This window comes from Peromyscus eremicus, chromosome 4 (genome assembly GCF_949786415.1).
Source record: "Peromyscus eremicus chromosome 4, PerEre_H2_v1, whole genome shotgun sequence".
Taxonomy (NCBI): Eukaryota; Metazoa; Chordata; class Mammalia; order Rodentia; family Cricetidae; genus Peromyscus; species Peromyscus eremicus.
In genome coordinates, this window is record NC_081419.1 from 68215674 (window position 1) to 68233899 (window position 18226).

At 46.0% G+C, this 18226-nt stretch overlaps 1 protein-coding gene and 1 long non-coding RNA gene across 12 annotated transcripts in view; one reads left to right on the forward strand and one right to left on the reverse strand.

Annotated features, from left to right (window-relative positions):
* The window catches only part of Phf21a (PHD finger protein 21A), a 182740-nt gene extending 164840 nt beyond the window's left edge, over positions 1-17900 (forward strand). For 7 of the 10 annotated variants that reach the window (XM_059260957.1, XM_059260956.1, XM_059260955.1 and 4 more), the window contains 9 exons: positions 3538-3636; positions 5476-5527; positions 6220-6299; positions 6739-6799; positions 9195-9358; positions 14306-14461; positions 16061-16136; positions 16456-16559; positions 17366-17900. In XM_059260957.1, coding sequence (XP_059116940.1) covers positions 3538-3636; positions 5476-5527; positions 6220-6299; positions 6739-6799; positions 9195-9358; positions 14306-14461; positions 16061-16136; positions 16456-16559; positions 17366-17620 — 1047 coding nt within the window. In that variant the 3' untranslated portion in view covers positions 17621-17900. Of the gene's footprint in view, positions 1-3537; positions 3637-5475; positions 5528-6219; positions 6300-6738; positions 6800-9100; positions 9124-9194; positions 9359-14305; positions 14462-16060; positions 16137-16455; positions 16560-17365 lie in introns of all 10 variants that reach the window. The other 3 variants (XM_059260961.1, XM_059260962.1, XM_059260963.1) reach the window with 1 other exon arrangement.
* On the reverse strand, positions 203-16030 carry LOC131909373 (uncharacterized). Of its 2 annotated transcripts, XR_009378832.1 has the most exons (4): positions 15943-16030; positions 14286-14492; positions 668-5254; positions 203-381 (listed from the first exon to the last, which is right to left on the reverse strand). It is a non-coding gene; the product is annotated as an uncharacterized LOC131909373 (long non-coding RNA). The 2 variants fall into 2 exon arrangements; XR_009378831.1 differs by having other exon boundaries at positions 203-5254.
* Positions 17901-18226: the final 326 nt, after the last annotated feature.

The window sequence follows — 18226 nt, forward strand, 5'->3', positions numbered from 1 at the left end:
TCTCACTATGTAGCCCTGGCTTGCCTTGAATTCACAGAGATTCCCCTTGGCCCTGCCTCTGCACCTGCCCCTACTATGTTTAAAGTCATGTTATATTACACCAGGCAAAATCAACTCTAAGTTAAAAACACAAAAGGAATAGATGTTTCCTTTTTTAAAAAAGATTTATTTATTTATTATATGGTGTTCTGTCTGAGTGTATGCCTGCAGGCCAGAAGAGGGAGCCAGATCTCATAACAGGTGGTTGTGAGCCACCATGTGGGTGCTGGGAATTGAACTTAGGACCCCTGGAAGAGTAGCCAGTGTTCTTAACTGCTGAGCCATCTCTCCAGCCCCAGCATAGATGTTTCTTGTGCCAAATACAGAGATGAAAGAATTGATCTGAAAAGGGGGTATAAGAATTTTAATATATGCACCCATCAAGAAAATCCCAAGATTTATGAAGTAAATACTGACAGAATTGAAGAGACAGACTGCCCCACACCAATGGCTGGAAGTATTAATTCCCCAGTTTAAATAATGGCTCTAGCACGTAGACAGGAAAACACGAGTAAATAAGAAAACTGAACAAGCTCTATGCTGATCCGCCCCAGAACACACAACAATAGTCTGCTCAGTGTTTCTCCCGTCCGCTCTAGAGTGAGGCTCCAGCGGAAGCATGACTTACCTATCCACTCTGCCACTCTGCCTTTTAGTTGCAGGGTGAATCCAGTTGGACTTCAGTGGTCACCAGTGCGGAGGTACTTGGCTGTGTTGCTGTCTGCGTGTCTTACATCGTCTTCTTCCCTCGTTCCTTCAGTACTGGCCTTTTTGTGTTTCTTTTTCCTGGTGTACAGTTTCATCTCTTCACTATATCCTTCTTTTCCATGTATATTTAATTTTCTTAGTAGTTATAATGAAGATTACAGTTAGCTTTAACAATCTCATTTTAATTAATCCCAGTTCAGTTTCAGTAACATAGAATCTCTGCTCCTGTGCAGTTCTGCTCTACAATGCATGTTGTGTCAAAGTTACATCTTTATAGTGTGTAACAATAGTCCAGCTTTAACGGTTGTCTCATACATTCATCTTTATGTAGGAAAAGAATGAGCAGTTACTAGTCAGAACTGCTGTGATGTGGCCTGTGTCGTACCTTGACTGGAGTTCTCTTTGTGGCTTCAGGTGACAGTTTGCTGCCTGTCATTTCTTTACAGCAGGTGTGCTGGCAGTGGATAAGAGAGCCTTAGTTTTTGTTTATCTCAATCTCTTAATTGATCCTTCATTCTTCAAGGATAGTTTTAACACAATATAGGATTGTTAGGCAATGGCTTTGTTTTTTCTGGGTTTTGTTTGTTTGTTTGTTTTACGCAACCCTTTAAGAACATTGCTCCTCTGCCTTCTGGTCTGCAGCTTAGCTGGATAGTTTGGGCTCCAGGCCTCACAAGTTTGTAGTCAAAGGCCAGAGCTGCAGCTGTCCCGAGGCTTAACTAGGGTTGGGTAGTTTATGTCTAAACTCAGTCAAGTGACTCTTGGCCTGCCTTTTTGCTGGTTGTGGGCAGGAGATTATTTCATCTGGCCTGAATGTCTCCATAGACCTGGGCACGAGACAGCTGCCCTCTCCTAGAGCCAAAGGTCCTTGAGAGAAAGGACCCTCCCCCTAATGTTTGGATTGCTTTATTTTTGTTTGTATGCGGTTTTTTCAATGTTCTTTATGCGACTCAGTGTGTTCTGCTTTCCAGAGAGAGAAAGAGAAATGTGGGCGTGGGTAATCCTTGGTGCAGAGGGGCTTGCCCTGCCCAGGAGCATTGCTGCCAAGTGTTTGTTCAACCTTGGAAATAGGAGAGAGAGGCTCTCGGGGAACTGTTGATCTGTTCACACAGGAATGGAATACAAACCCTGTGGCTGACCTGTCTCACTCTCCTGTCCTTCCACACTCAACGTCATGAAAATAAGCTAATTCTGAGTACCTCAAACCTTAGTAATGTCACTATGAATGGCTTTCCCATTAAAGGTTTGCTTTATGGAGGAAATAGGCCCTTTTTGGGCTAAATTAAAAACTATGTGGGTAAGGAAGGAGAAGGGGATTGAGAGAGAGATTGAAGTTTGATTGATTCTCCTGGAGGCCAGTGCTTTATTGAATGCAAGCATGAGGTGCCATGCCAGCTCAAAGGCGTACAGTAACAAGGAGTGTACAAGCAGCCCCTGCTCACACGGCGTGTAATACAGATGGAGACTTACGGCAGGACGCTGCTTAGAGCAGTGGGGCAGCAGCTGGGCCCCGGTGCAGTGACTGCCCCAGTATTGATAAGCACATCTCTTACCTATGTAACAGCGTGCAAAGCCAGAGGCAAAGTATGAAAAGATACTTCGGTATCTTTTTTATGGGGCTAAAGTCTTGCAGTCAGCTCTTGCCTATCAATAATCAGATTTTATTCTAATTTACTTAATTACTTGTTGTTACCTTACAAAAAGACCATTGCACCTACAATTTTCATTAGTTTTCTAAAAGTAAATTAAGTTTGTATTTATAGTTTTATGTCTACTGTCCTAAAACCATTTTATTTTTACAGAACTCATAAAAGAACTAGCCATTACTCATAATAAGAACAGTAATGCAAGACTGCCGTTGTACTAGCTACCATTTGTGTCAGCAGATAGTAATGTAACTGGTGTTTCTATGTTGAAGTGAATGCTTCTAGAAGGAGTTGGGAGGGATTAGAACTTCAGCCTCTTGCAAGGCAGTTTTTAAGCACCCCAAGTTAAGGTAGTTCTGGGTAGTGCTTGGGGTTGTTCTGAAGAAAAGTTTGGGATAGAAGAACTGTTATGTCACGCAGATCTTAAGAACATTTGGACACAGAACTTGACCCGTATATAACAACAATGGGATGTTTCTGGAAATCTCCACATCCCACAGCCAAGGAAAACAGCCTCTACTTTAGTTTTTCTTTGCCTTTAAAAAAATAATTTCTTATCACCTTTTAATTTCATATATTTGGATATTTTGCCTGAATTTATGTCTGTACACCATGTGTGTGCCTGGTGCCCAAATAGGCCAAAAGAGGGCCCAGAGTTACAGATGGTTGTGAGCTGCCATGTAGGTGCTGAGAACTGAACCAAGATCCACTTCAAGAGAAGCCAGTGCTTTTAACCTCTGAGCCCTTGTTTGCCTTATTATTTCCTGGGCAGTGAGTGTGCCGTGGTGCCCATGTGGGGGTCAAGAGACACTCAGGGAGGTTAGTTGTCTTTTTCCGCCATGTGGATCTTGGGGATCAAATTTCTGGTTATCAAACTTGGCAACAGGTACCTTACCTTCAGCACTTCTTTTTTTATATGTAAGAACTATATACCTTTATCTGATTGTATTTATAGAGTCATATTTACCCCAGTCATGAAATCCAGTGTCTCTTGCTGGACTTTGACATTTTTTCTTCCTCCTCAACAAGATGCATCATATGAACTTATCTGTTAATGTTTTGTATTGGAGTACATTATTAAACTGTTCTCAATTTTTTTTATAAAAAACTAATTCTGAATTTTTGCTTAATTGTTCTCTCCTAGACAGTTAAATCCCACACAGAAACAGAGGAGAAACAAGCAGAGAGCCGTACCATCACTCCACCTGCTGCCCCAAAACCAAAACGAGAAGAGAACCCTCAGGTAGGACCCTCTGCACGGCCCGTCAGCTCAGGGTGCGGGGTTTAGTCCTCTCGGTGTTCCTTTCCCTCAGCAGTGCAGTTACCACGTCAGGTCGACCTGGGGCAGGGTCTTTTAGCAGAGTCCTGCGGGCCCAGGTACGGGTGCTGAAAGGAAGAGTTCTGAAACGATGTTTTTATATGAATCCTGTAAACTTGACGCAGAAGATGAGTGATTAATTTCCCAGGTGTCCTGTAACATTCCTAAGGAAGGCGGTGCTGTGCTTGTCTCAGACAACGTCTATAGGGCAGCTGAGGGAATCAGCTGATGTCTCTTTACATTGTGGATTGCCATTGTGTGTTCAGTTTTGTTAGGCCACTTTATTATATTAGAGCAATAAATCCCAAAGGAATTAGTGTCTCAAAAGTAGAGTGTGAAAGTGGGTTGAAGAAGGTAATGTCCACACTCACTATGACATAAGCAGTCAACAAGCCCAGCCTAGGCAACGGGCTGTCTGTGTGTCCCTGGATGAGAGGACATTCTAGCTTGATGCTCTTGCACAGACAGATGTGAAGGAAAACACAGATGGTGGTGTGGTTATGATGGTAAATAGCTGGGGATGGAGTTTATGGGAGCCTCTGTCCTCAATGCATTTTCATAGTGAAACCATACCAGACAGTGGCATGAAGATGATAATCTATTGAACCAGCAGGTACCAAACACTTCTCTCTGATGTGAAATCAGCTGGATTTTTTAAAGGGCCAGAACTTGAACCAAAAAGAAGCGCTTGTTACCAGTATTGCTGAAAAACTTGTAGATCATTCACAGAAAGTAATGGCAAATATTACACTGAGAGGAAACAGCAAACTTAGCAAAAAGAAACCTTTTTGAGACAGGGCCTTGCTGGATGTTCCTAGCTGAGTTGGAATTGGCTGTGTAGCCCAGGCTGGCCTTACACTTGCAGAATCCACCTGCTTCTGCCTCCCTGGTGCTTGGATTACAGGCATTCACCATTATGCACAAACACCGTAGTTTATTTGTGAAAAGAAAGGATATCTCATGTCAGCGACCCATTGCAGGTACCATCATGTGTAGTAGCAAATGCTGTCTTCCAGTTGAATATAGCCTACTGAGATTACTCTCTTGGAGAGGTGTGTGTGTGTTTGTGTGTGAGACCAAACTTGTTGGTAACTATGGGAATGTGTTGACTAGTAGTTGAAGGTGTTTTCATTCACCAGAGACTATTTCCTTCTCTGTTCTTGGGTCTGTAGGAGCCATGCAGTGCTTCAGTAGACAGTGAAGACATACTTTTCAGATCACAGCAGCCAAAGCAAAGTATAACCATCAGTGCATTGCTCTTTCCAGTTGAAAGATCTTACGTTCTGTCTCAGGGATACAGGTGCAGGGAAACTGCCCCATGATAGTTAGTTTTCATGTTACCTAAAAATCCCAGTATTAAGCAGAACCACCTACCAGTGTCCCTAAAAACATTAGCTGGTGTTCCTGCTGTCTGGCCGTGGGAGCAAACGTGAAGAACTAGCGTCCCAGTGAAGAGTGGCATGCTTGGAACTCAAAGCTTGCTGCTGTGAGGTTCCCTAGCCCTCTGCGTGCTCCTCCACAGTGGATACTCTTTAAGAAGATTCTGCCGGACAAAAAACCCAAACACCAATCAGTCCAGATGCTGATGTGTGGCTTTGCAGAAGGGGGAAATGTTGACCCTTGTCAGGACAGAAAGCCTCTGTGGTGGCTCTTCACGTGAATCCCACCTCTGTCAAGGCAGCTTTCCTGCTCTCTGACTAGGAAACCTATGATTGGCCTTGTGAGATCCCAGACTGAATATATTCCTTTGTTTCTCTGTCACAGAAACTTGCCTTCATGGTGTCTCTAGGGTTGGTAACACATGACCATCTAGAAGGTAAGAGAAGATATTCTCAGCATGGTCTTTTTCCTAGTTTTGTTCCTAAAAGTGCTATTTGCCTGAATTCCTAGATCAGGAAGTTGGGGCACAAATAGAGTATAATTCAACCAGTGTGGACTGGATTTCCTTTAGAGGAAGAATTGCCTCCTGTCCATGTAATGCCCAAACCCTCCCCTTCCTAGTACCATTCATACTCCTGTCCTTCAGGAAATGTCCTAGCTTCCTGAATGAAGGTGACTCCTGGTCTTTGTCTCACAACAGTGCTCCTTTGACAAGTCTCTGTCTCTGTTTTCCAGTGACGGGCCATCAGGATCCTAAGGACAGTTACAAAGCTCTGCAGCCCCTTGTTACTTAGTTCGGGGTGCTGAATTTGAGGAATTTTGATTGGTAGTCTGTGGCTACAGTTCATACAGACCTGTATGCACAGCAGTCTAAAAATAAATGAAAATGGCTGTGTATAAGAGTGGTCCACATCAGTGCCCTCATTCACAAAGCAGTGCACTGAAGGACAGTGTGGCCTTACCTGCTGAGAGACACGAATAGTGTGCCTGCTTCTGTTGAGGCCTTAGTGAAACAAAGCCTTGCCCTGTTCCTTACTGATTGCAGGAAACCCAGTACATTAAATGGCGAACTTCTGTTCCTTAGCTTCCTTGTTCCTGTCTTCTAACTGAAGCCTTTCTCTTCTCAAGAAATCCAAAGCAAGAGGCAGGAGCGGAAGAGAAGGACGACCGCGAACCCGGTGTACAGCGGGGCCGTCTTTGAGCCAGAGGTACTGCAGCCAGCACTGGCCCTGCCTGTGCTCTGGCTTCTGGGTGACTTGTTAGTCCCTCCCACTGAAAGCCTGCTGCTAAGAGCAGTGTGACTGTCCTCAGCCTCATCAGCTCTGTGAAGTGACGGGCTTCTCTCTGCTCAGAACACTCCTGTGTTATCCATCACTGCTTGCCTCTTAAGGTTTTGTTTTGCTAAGTTTGAGTAGATACAATCCTACCTTACAGTTTTAGTTCATCCTGACTTGACCACACTGTCATGGAGCAGAGGCAGGCCCCTTTGGAGTATTTCTCTCAGAGCCAAGTACATATACTAAAACACGTTAGCGTTGAGACCTTGGGATGGTTGGCACAGACTGGTTAGCATGTGATAAGCATGTTTGCAGTGTTCATGGTAACCATGTTATTCAATAGTCACCTCTCCTTCTTAAATCTCCAAAGCGTAAGAAGAGCGCAGTCACTTACCTTAACAGCACAATGCATCCTGGGACGCGGAAGAGAGGTGAGTGCCTTTTAAAAACCCTGTCTTGCTTCTGCCTCTGCTTTCCATGTTGTGTTCTTTTTCTCCTCCCTCCTTCTTTTCCATTGTCCTAGAACCTAGCCCCTCTAGCCCTTGAAAATAGTTTTTTGTTGTTTTCTGAGAATATGGAGGAGAAGAGAGATTTCTTAGTGCTCTGAACACAGGGCTAAAAGCTGACTTTTTGAGTCCTGGCTAAGCTGGCTCAGGAGAATGGCTTAATGCAGCATTTCTGCCCCAGGTATCCCAGGCCATCCATGAATAGCTCAGTGAACAGAACACAGTGTGAAAGGAAGTGTTTAGTATCATTAAACAGCTGAGCACTGCTGTTGCCAAGGTGTTCCTAATAGTGTCTCAGTTGTCCTTTTGCCGGTGAGGGTAGAAAGGGACTGAGCTTCCATGATCTGCAGACTTTCCAGGAAGAGAATTTAGAATCTTTTATCATGAGCATCTCTAGCTAAGGAAGAAAGGGATGCTGGGAAAACAGGCTCCTCAACGCAAACATTCCTGTCTTCCAGACCTTACTCTAGGCAGACCAAAACAGCAGCAACTCCCATCACACAGGTCTAAGTAGGTCTTAATAGTTCAGGCTTTGACTCATAAACAAGGTACTGAAATCACCCTCTGATGTTAGTAATATATCCCAGGATCCCTTTTTCCATGCGGTAATGTGTCCCCCAGTTACAGTGGCAGGCTGGAAAGGTTGCCGAGTGAGTGACTAGCATACTGATCTTTGTGCATGCACACAGACTCTCAGAGCTGTTGGAGACTTTGGAGGTCACCCTGACCTTTGTCTGCCGTGGGCAGACCTACCAATGTGCATTATATTCCTGAGGCACAGCCAGCCTCGGTGACGATCTTTCATCTGTCCTGCCCTGAAAGTGACCAACCCATCTAGATGGGAAACCTTAAGTTATTGCTCTGTACTGGCTTCTGGGCCACAGTCATAAGGTACTTTTTGGTTTTGTGTTCAGCTATTTTTTAGTGACCACACTGTTCTCAGATAAGAGGTCCCCAGCCAGTGGCCTCATTTAATTGGCCTGCTGGGAGGTATTATCTGCTTAGAGAACAGGGGTTAAATGAGCCAGAAAGGTCAGAGGCTAAAGCCTGCATTTGCAGTGCTGTGGACATGCCTTATTTGGATAAGCAAAGGGTTTGCTGTCGGTTTCCTTCCTCACAGCACTAGGTTCTGTAGGAAAAGACCGGTCAGTCTGTCTTTGTGACACAGACTCTGTCTGGCTGTCATAACTTCTGTGCACGACCCTGAGAGAAACTGACTGGTGGGAAAGCCTTCACCAGTGCTGGTAGGCAAATCAGGCTTCACTGGCTTTTCTTAATTTGGTGTGTTGGGTTTGTACTCATGATCACTGACAGCTTAGAGGCTGTCATCCAACTCTCAGGAGACACGGATCTTGATTTAGGTGTGTGGTAAGAGCAACTGCCCTAGACTTCCTGTGACCCTGGCCTCTGCTTTTTTAGACTGCTTATAGATTGCTTCAGACTGGACCTTTCACAAAAATGCCCCTGTCCTTCCTTAAGCATGCAGTCCATGCCTGTTGGTGGAGTGAAGCAGTGAGGCAGCTCCTAGAGCAGCACAAAGACAACCAAGGCTGGAAGCCTGTGCAGTCGCTGTTACACTCTCACACTCCAGCTCTTCCAGAAACTCCCTCCCGGTGGCTCTGCCAGCCGAGGGCCAGAGTACTTGACTGGAACTCTGCCTCCTCACACTGCCTTCCTCCACTCTTACTAGCAGTAAAAGGTCTAAACTGTTGACAGGAGAGACATGGAAAAGCAGAAATGCTGAGTAAATCCATTCATAAAAACAGAGGGTCATTAGGAGAGACATGGAAAAGCAGAAATGCTGAGTAAATCCATTCATAAAAACAGAGGGTCATTAGGAGAGACATGGAAAAGCAGAAATGCTGAGTAAATCCATTCATAAAAACAGAGGGTCATTAGGAGATGGCTGTAGAAAAGCCTTAGTGACTGATGCACAAAACCCAGGAAAAAAACTCTGTTCTGGCTTCAGGCTCCTTTGCTTCGTGACCCCTGGGTCCTCCTATTAGAAACCTCAGATTGTGGGAGTCCAGGAATGATCATGATCTGTGGAGATGGGTCTTTTTACAAATGCCAGCACCTTTTACCACTCTCTAAGGCTCCCTTCTCCTCCCTTCTTTTAGAATTCATGTAGTTGTTTCTAATGGCATTGAAATCTTTGCTTCTTTTCTTTCCTCTGGCCTGTGTATTAACCTTCTGTCTGCTACCTCACTTCCTTTTCCATGCTAGCCAATGAGGAACACTGGCCAAAGGTATGTAAGACCATTTTCCCCTGTCTTTCCCTACCCCTTCTCCCCTTTTGTTCCCTTCTCTTGGTATATAGGTCGTCCTCCAAAATACAATGCAGTGCTGGGGTTTGGAGCCCTTACCCCAACATCCCCCCCATCCAGTCATCCCGACTCCCCTGAAAATGAAAAGACAGAGACCACATTCACTTTCCCTGCACCTGTGCAGCCTGTGTCCCTGCCCAGCCCCACCTCCACAGACGTAAGTAACTGGGGGACATGCACTCTCTCCGAGAGCTCACCTGGGAAGCCATTGTCCTGTGTTGTCTCCTCACCAGGTGGACCCTTCCTCCATAGCCTGGGAACAGACGATGGGACCCTGCAGAATGCCTGCATACCATGCCAGGCAGCTGTCTTCTGGGGTCTCAGCTCTTTCTGTGCTAGAGAGTCATGTTCACATAAATCCAGGGAGCCCAGGGTTTCAGAGTCTGATTTGATCAGCTCTGCATGAGCTCTCAGAGGAGGGTGGGGACGTGGACTTACACATTTGAGCGGTCTCTGTCATTGGAGTGTTGGAGATAGAGCGTGAGTAGAGCGGAAGCATCTAGTAGCCCTGCTGCTGTGTTAGGCACACCTATAGAAGTGTGACATTTTCTGTTTGGAGCTGGTCAGAAGCAGGTTCCAGCACTTATAAAGCAACAAGTTCCCTCAGCAGATCCTCACTGAACACTGTTCTGCTGAGCGAATGCTGCTCATGAGGCTGGGGTGCAGCAAGGAACAACCAAGCAGTGTGCAAGCACTCAGGGCTTGTGTTCTGTAGGAAGAGGTGGGCAACAAAGGAACAACTATGTAACCTGTCAGGCAGAGATGAGCACCAGGAGGAGAAATGGAAGGGACAAGGTGCAATGCCAGGACGGTGAAGGCATCATCCATGCAGAGGGAGAAGGGACCGGAGAGGTGACAGGCCTGCTCATACAAGGCTCTAAGTACAACAGGAGACCACCAGTGCTGGGACATAATCTCCATCTACAGATGTTCCCAAAGATTCTCAAACCCGGGGAAGGTTGCAGCAGTGGTGTAGTGGACAGTGGCACCATTTGCTCTGATTCATCAGTTAACTTGCTATGTTTGTGTCTTCCTTTACATGCTTGCACCCACATACATGTGCAAATGTGCATGCATGCACACTTTTTTCTGAGGCAATTAAAATTTTTCACTTCTAAGAATGACAGTGTTCTGGTGTGTAGCCACTGTGTGGTAATGAAATTATGGGAATTTAACATTGGTTGTGTAATACTCAGTTCATATTCCAGTTTTTCTACTTGTCCCAGTAATTACCTTTGTCCAAGGTCACTCTTGGCGTTTGTTATCCTGTTGAATCTCTTTACTCTCCTTTATTCTGAAAGAGTTTTTAGGCCATCTTTTTTTTTTATTACAATTTATTCATTTAGAGTATGTGTAGCTGTGTCTTTGTGTATACACCTATGTCACGGCCTATGTCTGGAGGTCAGAGAACTGCTTTTGAGAGTCAGTCCTCTCCTTCCACTTTGTGGTCCCGGAATTGAACTCAGGCTTGGTGACATGTGCATTTACCCACTGAGCTGTCTCCCCAGGCCCTCAGTCCACCTGTATCTTTCCTAACGGTGGCATCTTTTTCAGTGGGACGGTTGCCCCACTGGGTTGTGTCCAGAATAGACGGAAGCACCTAGAATCAGGAATGACAGGTTCTTCTCTGTGTATTGCAGCAGGAGGCATGTGACATCAGCCTGTTGGTGGTGGTGTTAACTTTCATCTCTTGAGATAATTTCCATTGAGTTTTTTTGCTTGTAAAAGTCTGTTTTCCCTCTGGCGGGAGACAGCTTTGAGAGCATGTGGATAGTAAGTCTAGTTTCCTAACAGACTGATAACCAAAGACTTCAGCCTCCTTGGGTGGCTCCTGATGCTTATAGAACCAGCTGGATTTTGAAAGGAGCACTGGGGAGAGAGGGACCTTGGGAAGGATGGAATGAAGCAGGGAGACCAATAAGGAGGCTGCTGTGGTGTTCTAGGCAAGAGATAATGACACCTGACTGGTCCTGATGGAGTGGCCGATGCAGAGATGGAGAAAAGTGAGCAGTTTTGTTTGTGTTTTGAAGATTTGGGTGGATTAAACTGAGTAATGAGGAGAGAGAATTGTCAAGGATAACTATGAAGTTCCTGGCCTAAACAAGCAGCAGGCTGATGCTGCCTTTTACTGACGATGACAAGAGGAACAGGCTGGAGCAACCAAACAGGAATGTCTTTGTCCATGCCCTCAGCCCTTAGGAATTGCAGAGCTTCTTGTTAGCCGTCTTCCGGTGCAATATTCCTTGAGTTGAAGGTTCTCATGACTTACTAATGGCACTCCCCTCTCCACGAGAATGCCACCTGAAGCCCTGAGTTAGAATTTGGGAGACAGTGAACAAAGTATTATCTTTGGATAACTGGGGTCATAGGAGAGGTCTATTTCCAGCAGGTTCCGTTCCTGCTGTAGCTGTAGCTACAGACTCTTCCTGGTTCTAAAGACTTGGCGTTCTATCCGTCCTTCCTTTGGCCCTGGTCACCGATGCAGGGTTTCTAACTTCAGGCTAATGTGCACCAGGAGACCCTGTCAGAAGCCATGTTTGCTGGTACCAAAGACTGTTCTAGTTTTTCCCCAATCAAAGAAGTCAGCAGTCACTGACTCCCTGTGCATTGGTGCACAGTGCTGGGGGAGGGGGCTTTGAACCTCTGCCTTCGAGTTTCTTATACCCTGTTGTCTTGGTCTGGGTTCTTTGGTTGAGTTTATGCTTTTCTTTTACAGACTAGACCTAAAGGATCCACTCTGGTCAAATGACAAACTGAAAACTTTTGCTAGATTTCATCTTAAAACACAAACATAGTTCTTTGCAGAAATCTAAAGGCAAAATAACGCTTTTCTGAAATCACTAAAAATGTTCAGAATTTCCTAAGTTAAACCCAATGGGATACATTTTTTTTTCTAAAGATAATTGACTTCTACTTTTACAGTATCCCAACAACAGCCGTGATTAAAATCAACACACAGAGTTCTGTGTGTTTGCTGCTGGGTAGCATAAGCCTCGACATTAATTAAACAGTAACAGTTGAGAGCCAAGCATTTTCTGGGGATCAATAACTATCTAGAAGGACCTGGTAATACAAGACGCAGCCAGACACTAGTCCTCAGGATGGACCTTGTTGCTGCTGTCATTTTTATGGGAAGGGAAGATATGTTGACTAATTATACATTCTTAGCACACAGTAAAGCTGGAGTTGGTAGAGGCAGCATGTTCCCAGCAATGTCATGGTCAGGCACATTTCAGCTTACCATTTGCTTATGACCTGTCACCAGAGTTAAGCCTTTTGATCTCCACTCTTTAGGCAAAGACTGACCTTGATGGATGAATTGTCTCTGTATTTTATATTCATTCTGACATTCTTGGAATTTTATATTTAAACTGTTAGGCTAGGGCAGTTCTCAAAATATGGTCTGGAGTCACTGGCACTTTTCAGGGGTACATAAACCAAAATTATTTACACGATAATACTAATGCATCAGGCACCATTTCAACCTTCTTTCTCAGGACTAGACAAAGGATTTCCAGATACAGCATCCCATGTGCTGTCATGGCTGTTCACTGCTCACTTGTGTTCTGGAGTTGTTCTGTCTCAGTGTAGTGTTGCTAGAACTTCTGAGATTCTATAATTAACTCAGAAGTCCTCAATGATTTGCAGTACATAAAAATCCCAATACTTGGGCTGGAGAGATGGCTGCTCTTCCAGAGGACCTGGGTTCATTTCCCAGCACCCACATGACAGCTCACAGCTGTCTGTAATTCCAATTCCAGGGGATCCGACAACCTCACAAAGACACACATGCAGGCAAAACACCAGTGCACATTAAAATAAAAATAAATTATAAAAAAAAAGAAAGAAATTCTACCACTCAAATACTAAATACTGCTGCTGTAGTGTATGTAAATATGAAATTTGAAAGATGGGGCTGGAGAGATACATGTATAAGTGCACATGCACACATACACACAAAGGGAGTTTCCTGCAGAGAGAAACTATAACTGGAAGATGCATTCCCTCAGTGGTGTGGTGGTGGAGGAGGGACTGGGCATCAATTCCTATCTTGCTGCTTACTCTGCAGTTCTGTGGTAGGCTTTCTAGCAGAATACTGCAGACATCTTAAAGCAGTGTGCTAGCACTGACGTGTTATGTCCTCCAGCTTGTGCCCTGGTTTTCCCTTCCCTGTCGTCCTCATCCATGTGTTGATTCGCATCCAGACAAGTTGCACATTGACTTGCTGAAACACACATCTTTAAAAGCTCTTGTTTTATTTTCCCTGTGTTCTTTCCTCCGGATTTTAAATAGATCTGTGTTGTTGTGTTTTGATGGTGTGTTCTGTTCTGAGGGCTCCAGAAGCACCTGAGCCCCGGAACTATCACAAAGGGGGTGGTAGAGTGGACTGGGGCTGCCTCTCTTTTTTCATCTAGTGAAATATTTTATGGGGAAGAATAAAGCCTCCTGCTGGATGATGGTCTGTTGAGCAGCAAATGCCAAGTGCTGGTTCTACAGAGCATCATCGGCTACTACTGTGGCTCCTCCAGTTCCACATGTTAGAAGCTTCAATAAGTCCTCTGCTCCTGGCTTGGGCCTTTCACTTTTGAACATTCACTATACTTTCCCCAAGTAGGCAAGGTGCTCAGTTTATTTTGTGCCTGTGTTTCCAAATTCTTCTCAAATTTCCTCAAATAATAGATAATAAATGCTGCTCCTCTCATAATGTGGATCTCTGGTCTGTGGATCTCTGGTCTGTAAGTTGGATTCTTGGCATTGGAAGTGCCAACCTGTTACCTAAGCCATTGATTTTGGCCCGAGCAACTGAAGATCTTTGCTGTAAACTCCAATTTATAAGGTTAAATTCTCAATCTAAATTTGTAAGTTTAAAGAAAGTCCTTCATGTTTAAATTTCAAGTTAAATTACCACCCCAGAAACTGAGATTTGTGAGCAGTTGGAAGTTTGTGCTATTGGCGACTCCTTTCCTAACACTAGCGTGTTGGAGGGCCATCTCTGGGCCGCCAGCTCGCTGTGGAAAACACTTAGTGTAGTCACAGTGTACAAGGTAACGTTGCGTGCTCACCTTCTTCCTTGTCTTTCTTACCTTTCCTCTCCGTCTCATAGGGTGATATCCACGAGGATTTTTGCAGTGTTTGCAGAAAGAGTGGCCAGTTGCTGATGTGTGACACGTGTTCGCGTGTGTATCATCTGGATTGCTTAGACCCTCCTCTGAAAACAATTCCCAAGGGCATGTGGATCTGCCCCAGATGTCAGGACCAGGTACTGGGGGTGGGCCACATGGATGAGGGACCTAGGAAGAGAAAGACAATGCCCTGGAAATTCCTTTCTCTCTCATTCTGGCACATTGTTCTATAGGCCCCATCCTCCTGGCACAGCATGCAGGCACAGCAGTGTCACTTCTTTCTATGAGGAATGACTCATTTTCCCTTTTGAAGTGCAGACCCTCAGTCCCTCATACTGGCACATGCCTATAATCCCAGCACTTGAAGAGCTGAGCCAAGAGCTTGGCTGAGCCAAGAGCTTGACAAGTTCAAGGCCAGCCTGAGCTACATAGTGAGACCATCACAAAAAAGAAAACAAAACAAAAAATAAGATACATAGCCGGGCGGTGGTGGTGCACGCCTTTAATCCCAGCAGTCAGGAAGCTGAGACTGGTGGGTCTCTGAGTTTGAGGCCAGTCTGGTGTACATAATGAGTTTCAGTCAAGCCAGGGCTACAAAGTGAAATACTGTATCAAAAACACTAAAATAAAATAAATCAATAAAGCCTGATTTGAGGTCATTTTTTTAATTTCCCTCTTTTTTTTTTTTTTTTTTTTTTTCCTTTTGTAACACCAGGACCCAAACCCAAGGCCTTGTGAGTGCTACTTAGGCCCCTCTACTGTTGAGCTTCATCTTAAGTCCACAGTGTATTGAAACAGGACCTCTCTGGAGCCCAGGCTGCCATTAAACTTGGGTCTCCTGCCTTGGCTTCCTAAGTGCTGGCGACAGCTGTGACCACACCTGTCTTGGTCCTCATCCCGTCACCTGCCTCTGGTGTGGCCTGGGTGCCCTTCGCCTGCCCTCCTCTCATGTGGCCTTCCTGACGGTTGCCTACACAGGGGCTAGATTACAGACTTAGAACTGTGTTTAACTTCCTTGGAGTTTTTGAGGGAGATAACAACACTAAGTTTGAAACAGGCAGCCTGTGTCAAATCATAGGCAAGATTGCCTGAGGTGACTACCACCATGCTAGGGTCTAGCTTTGTACGCTGGTTCTAGCTGTAGAAAGTGGTTGGAGTTGGACGGCTATTGTTTGCTTGATTGAATGGATGCTTTTATTTTTGCCTTCGTTCTGAGACAGGATCACTGTGTAACCCTGGCTGACCTGGAACTCTGTAGCCCAGGCTGGCCTCAAACTCACAAAGATCCACCTGCCTCTGCCTCCCAAGTGCTGGGATCTAAGGCGTGCTCCCCCATGCCCAGCTCAGGTGGCATTTTGTTATGTTCATCTGTGTTTTAACTGCTTGTATGTCTGTGTACCTTGTAACATGCCTAGTGCTCTAGGCCCTCCAAGCCTAAAAGAGGGTGTCAGATGTCCTGGGACTGGAGTTATAGACTCCATGTGGGTGCTGCCATGCAGGTGCTGGGTTTTGAACCCTGTACATCTGGAAGAATAGCTAGTGCTCTTAACCACTTAGCCATATCTCCAGCCCCTCATGTGGCTTTTCTGAAGATACAGGAAAGCTTCCAAGTCTCTACCTCTATCTGTAGTCTGATTTGGGGTGATGCGGCCACAAGCCTCCCTAGATCTTCAGCCACAGACACTGGTGTTTGCTGTGACCTTGGTTCTCAAGATAGAATTCTAAATTCTTTTCAGATGCTGAAGAAGGAAGAAGCAATTCCATGGCCTGGAACTTTAGCCATTGTTCATTCCTATATTGCCTACAAAGCAGGTAAGGTCCGCCTTTTCAGAAGAAAATGCCACTAGAAGGTGAGGTTGATTTTGTTTTCAAAGGAAAATGAGAATGCATTATTGAGTGGAGTTGAAAGTGTGTGGACCACCTTTTGAGATGGGAGCTGTGAAGGGTGGCACCTTACCCATGTAAAGCCTGGCCCAAGCCCCCAAGGCCAGCACACCGGAAGAAGGAAAGTCCAGGTGGTCAGGTGCTGTGTCCTGGCCGTGTGGCTGAGGGCACTTTAGGGCAACTGTCTTCGACTGACCCAGGAAAGCTTTGCAAAGAGTCGATCACCTAAAACTTCCTTTCTCCCCAGCGAAAGAAGAGGAGAAACAGAAGCTACTTAAGTGGAGTTCAGACTTGAAGCAGGAGCGAGAACAACTGGAGCAGAAGGTGAAGGAGCTCAGCAGTTCCATAAGTGTAAGCACCTTCCCTTCTCAGCGCTGGACCCGGGTGGGCTCCAGTCCTGGGTGTGGATGTCCTGGGTGTGGACGTGAGCAGCTGGGGCAGCCGAAGTCTGCCTTCGGAGTTAGTGTGCGGTGCTCAGGAGCCATGGCCACGGGACACGTGGTAGACACTTGCCCAAGCTCGGAGTGTCCTTGTGGCTGCTGTCTCTAGGGGCAGAGCTTGAGTAGCACCACCCAGTGCCTGTGCAGTTTTGTGTGCGTGGGAGGAGCCTAGAGCCTCTCCTGACCCTGGGCAGACCCAGGCCCGCTTGAGTGACTCTTACAGAGACCTCATTTACTGGACTAAGAGAAGGACCACCAGCTGGTAACCGACCTAGAGGGCCTGGTTCACTGACTGGAGTCCTTTGTCCTTGACCTTAGGTCTCCTAAACATTACTGGTCCACCCAGGCCCTCACCTCTAAATTATGAGTGAGTAAGTGGTCCTCCACAGACCCTCCAGTCAAATTCCCTACATCTCTCACTGGCTTTTTAATCCCTGTCACCATGGCAGAAGCTAGCTCCAGGGCAGCTCTTTTGGTGACTGTAACATCGTAGCATTATCGTAAGTGCTAGTATCCGATAGATAAGAGTTGGCTTTCACCCTGTCCACTGGCCCCCCTTTCGTGTCTTGTCTTCCTCCTTTGCTCGTGTCTGCCCATACCAGGTGGAGCAGCACAGTTGTAGGGTGCAGAGCAGTGCGCAGGGACTAGTTTATGGGGGCATTTTCCCCTGGGGCTGCTGGCCCGGAGGCTGAGTGTTCATCTTGTGACTTGCTGCAGAAATGTATGGAGATGAAGAATACCATCTTGGCACGGCAGAAGGAGATGCGCAGCTCCCTGGACAAGGTGAAACAACTCATCCGCCTCATCCATGGCATCGACCTCTCTAAACCTGTAGACTCTGAGGCCACTGCGGGGGCCCTCTCCAATGGCCCAGACTGCACCCCCCCTGCCAACGCCGCCTCCACCCCTGCCCCCTCCCCCTCCTCGCAGAGCTGCACAGCGAACTGTAACCAGGGGGAAGAGACTAAATAACAGCCCTCCCTCGAGGAGATGCCACAGTCCCAGTGGCGAGGAGACTCTAGAGAAGACGCAAAGCCGGATTTCTTCTGGAAAGTACAGAATTCTTTTGGTTCTTTGGTTCCAGAGAGAGAGGAGAAGATGCTTGTGCCAGTGGCACCGAGTTTGCCAATTGATTCTTCTAGTTCTGTGTGTACATGCAAAGATTGGACCATGTTACATGAAATAGTGCCAGCTGGAGGTTCTTTGCCAGCACCATGCCAAGTGAAATAATATATTTACTCTCTCTATTATACACCAGTGTGTGCCTGCAGCAGCCTCCACAGCCACGGTGGGTTTGTTTTGTTCTGTTGGGTGGGGAGCAGGGACGGGCGGAGGGAGGAGAGCAGGTTTCAGATCCTTACTGGGAGCCGTTTGTTTAGGTAGAAAAGACAAGTCCAAAGAGTGTGTGGGCTTTCCTGTTCCTAAACTTTCACTACCATAAAACCAAAAAAAAAAAAAGAAAAAAAAGAAAAAAAAGGAAATAGAGGTTTAACTAACCCAGTGCCCAGAGGAGGGCCGGGAAGGCTGGGGGGGAGCCAGGGTGGGAAAGTATATGACATAAGCAGTATTTAATGTTCC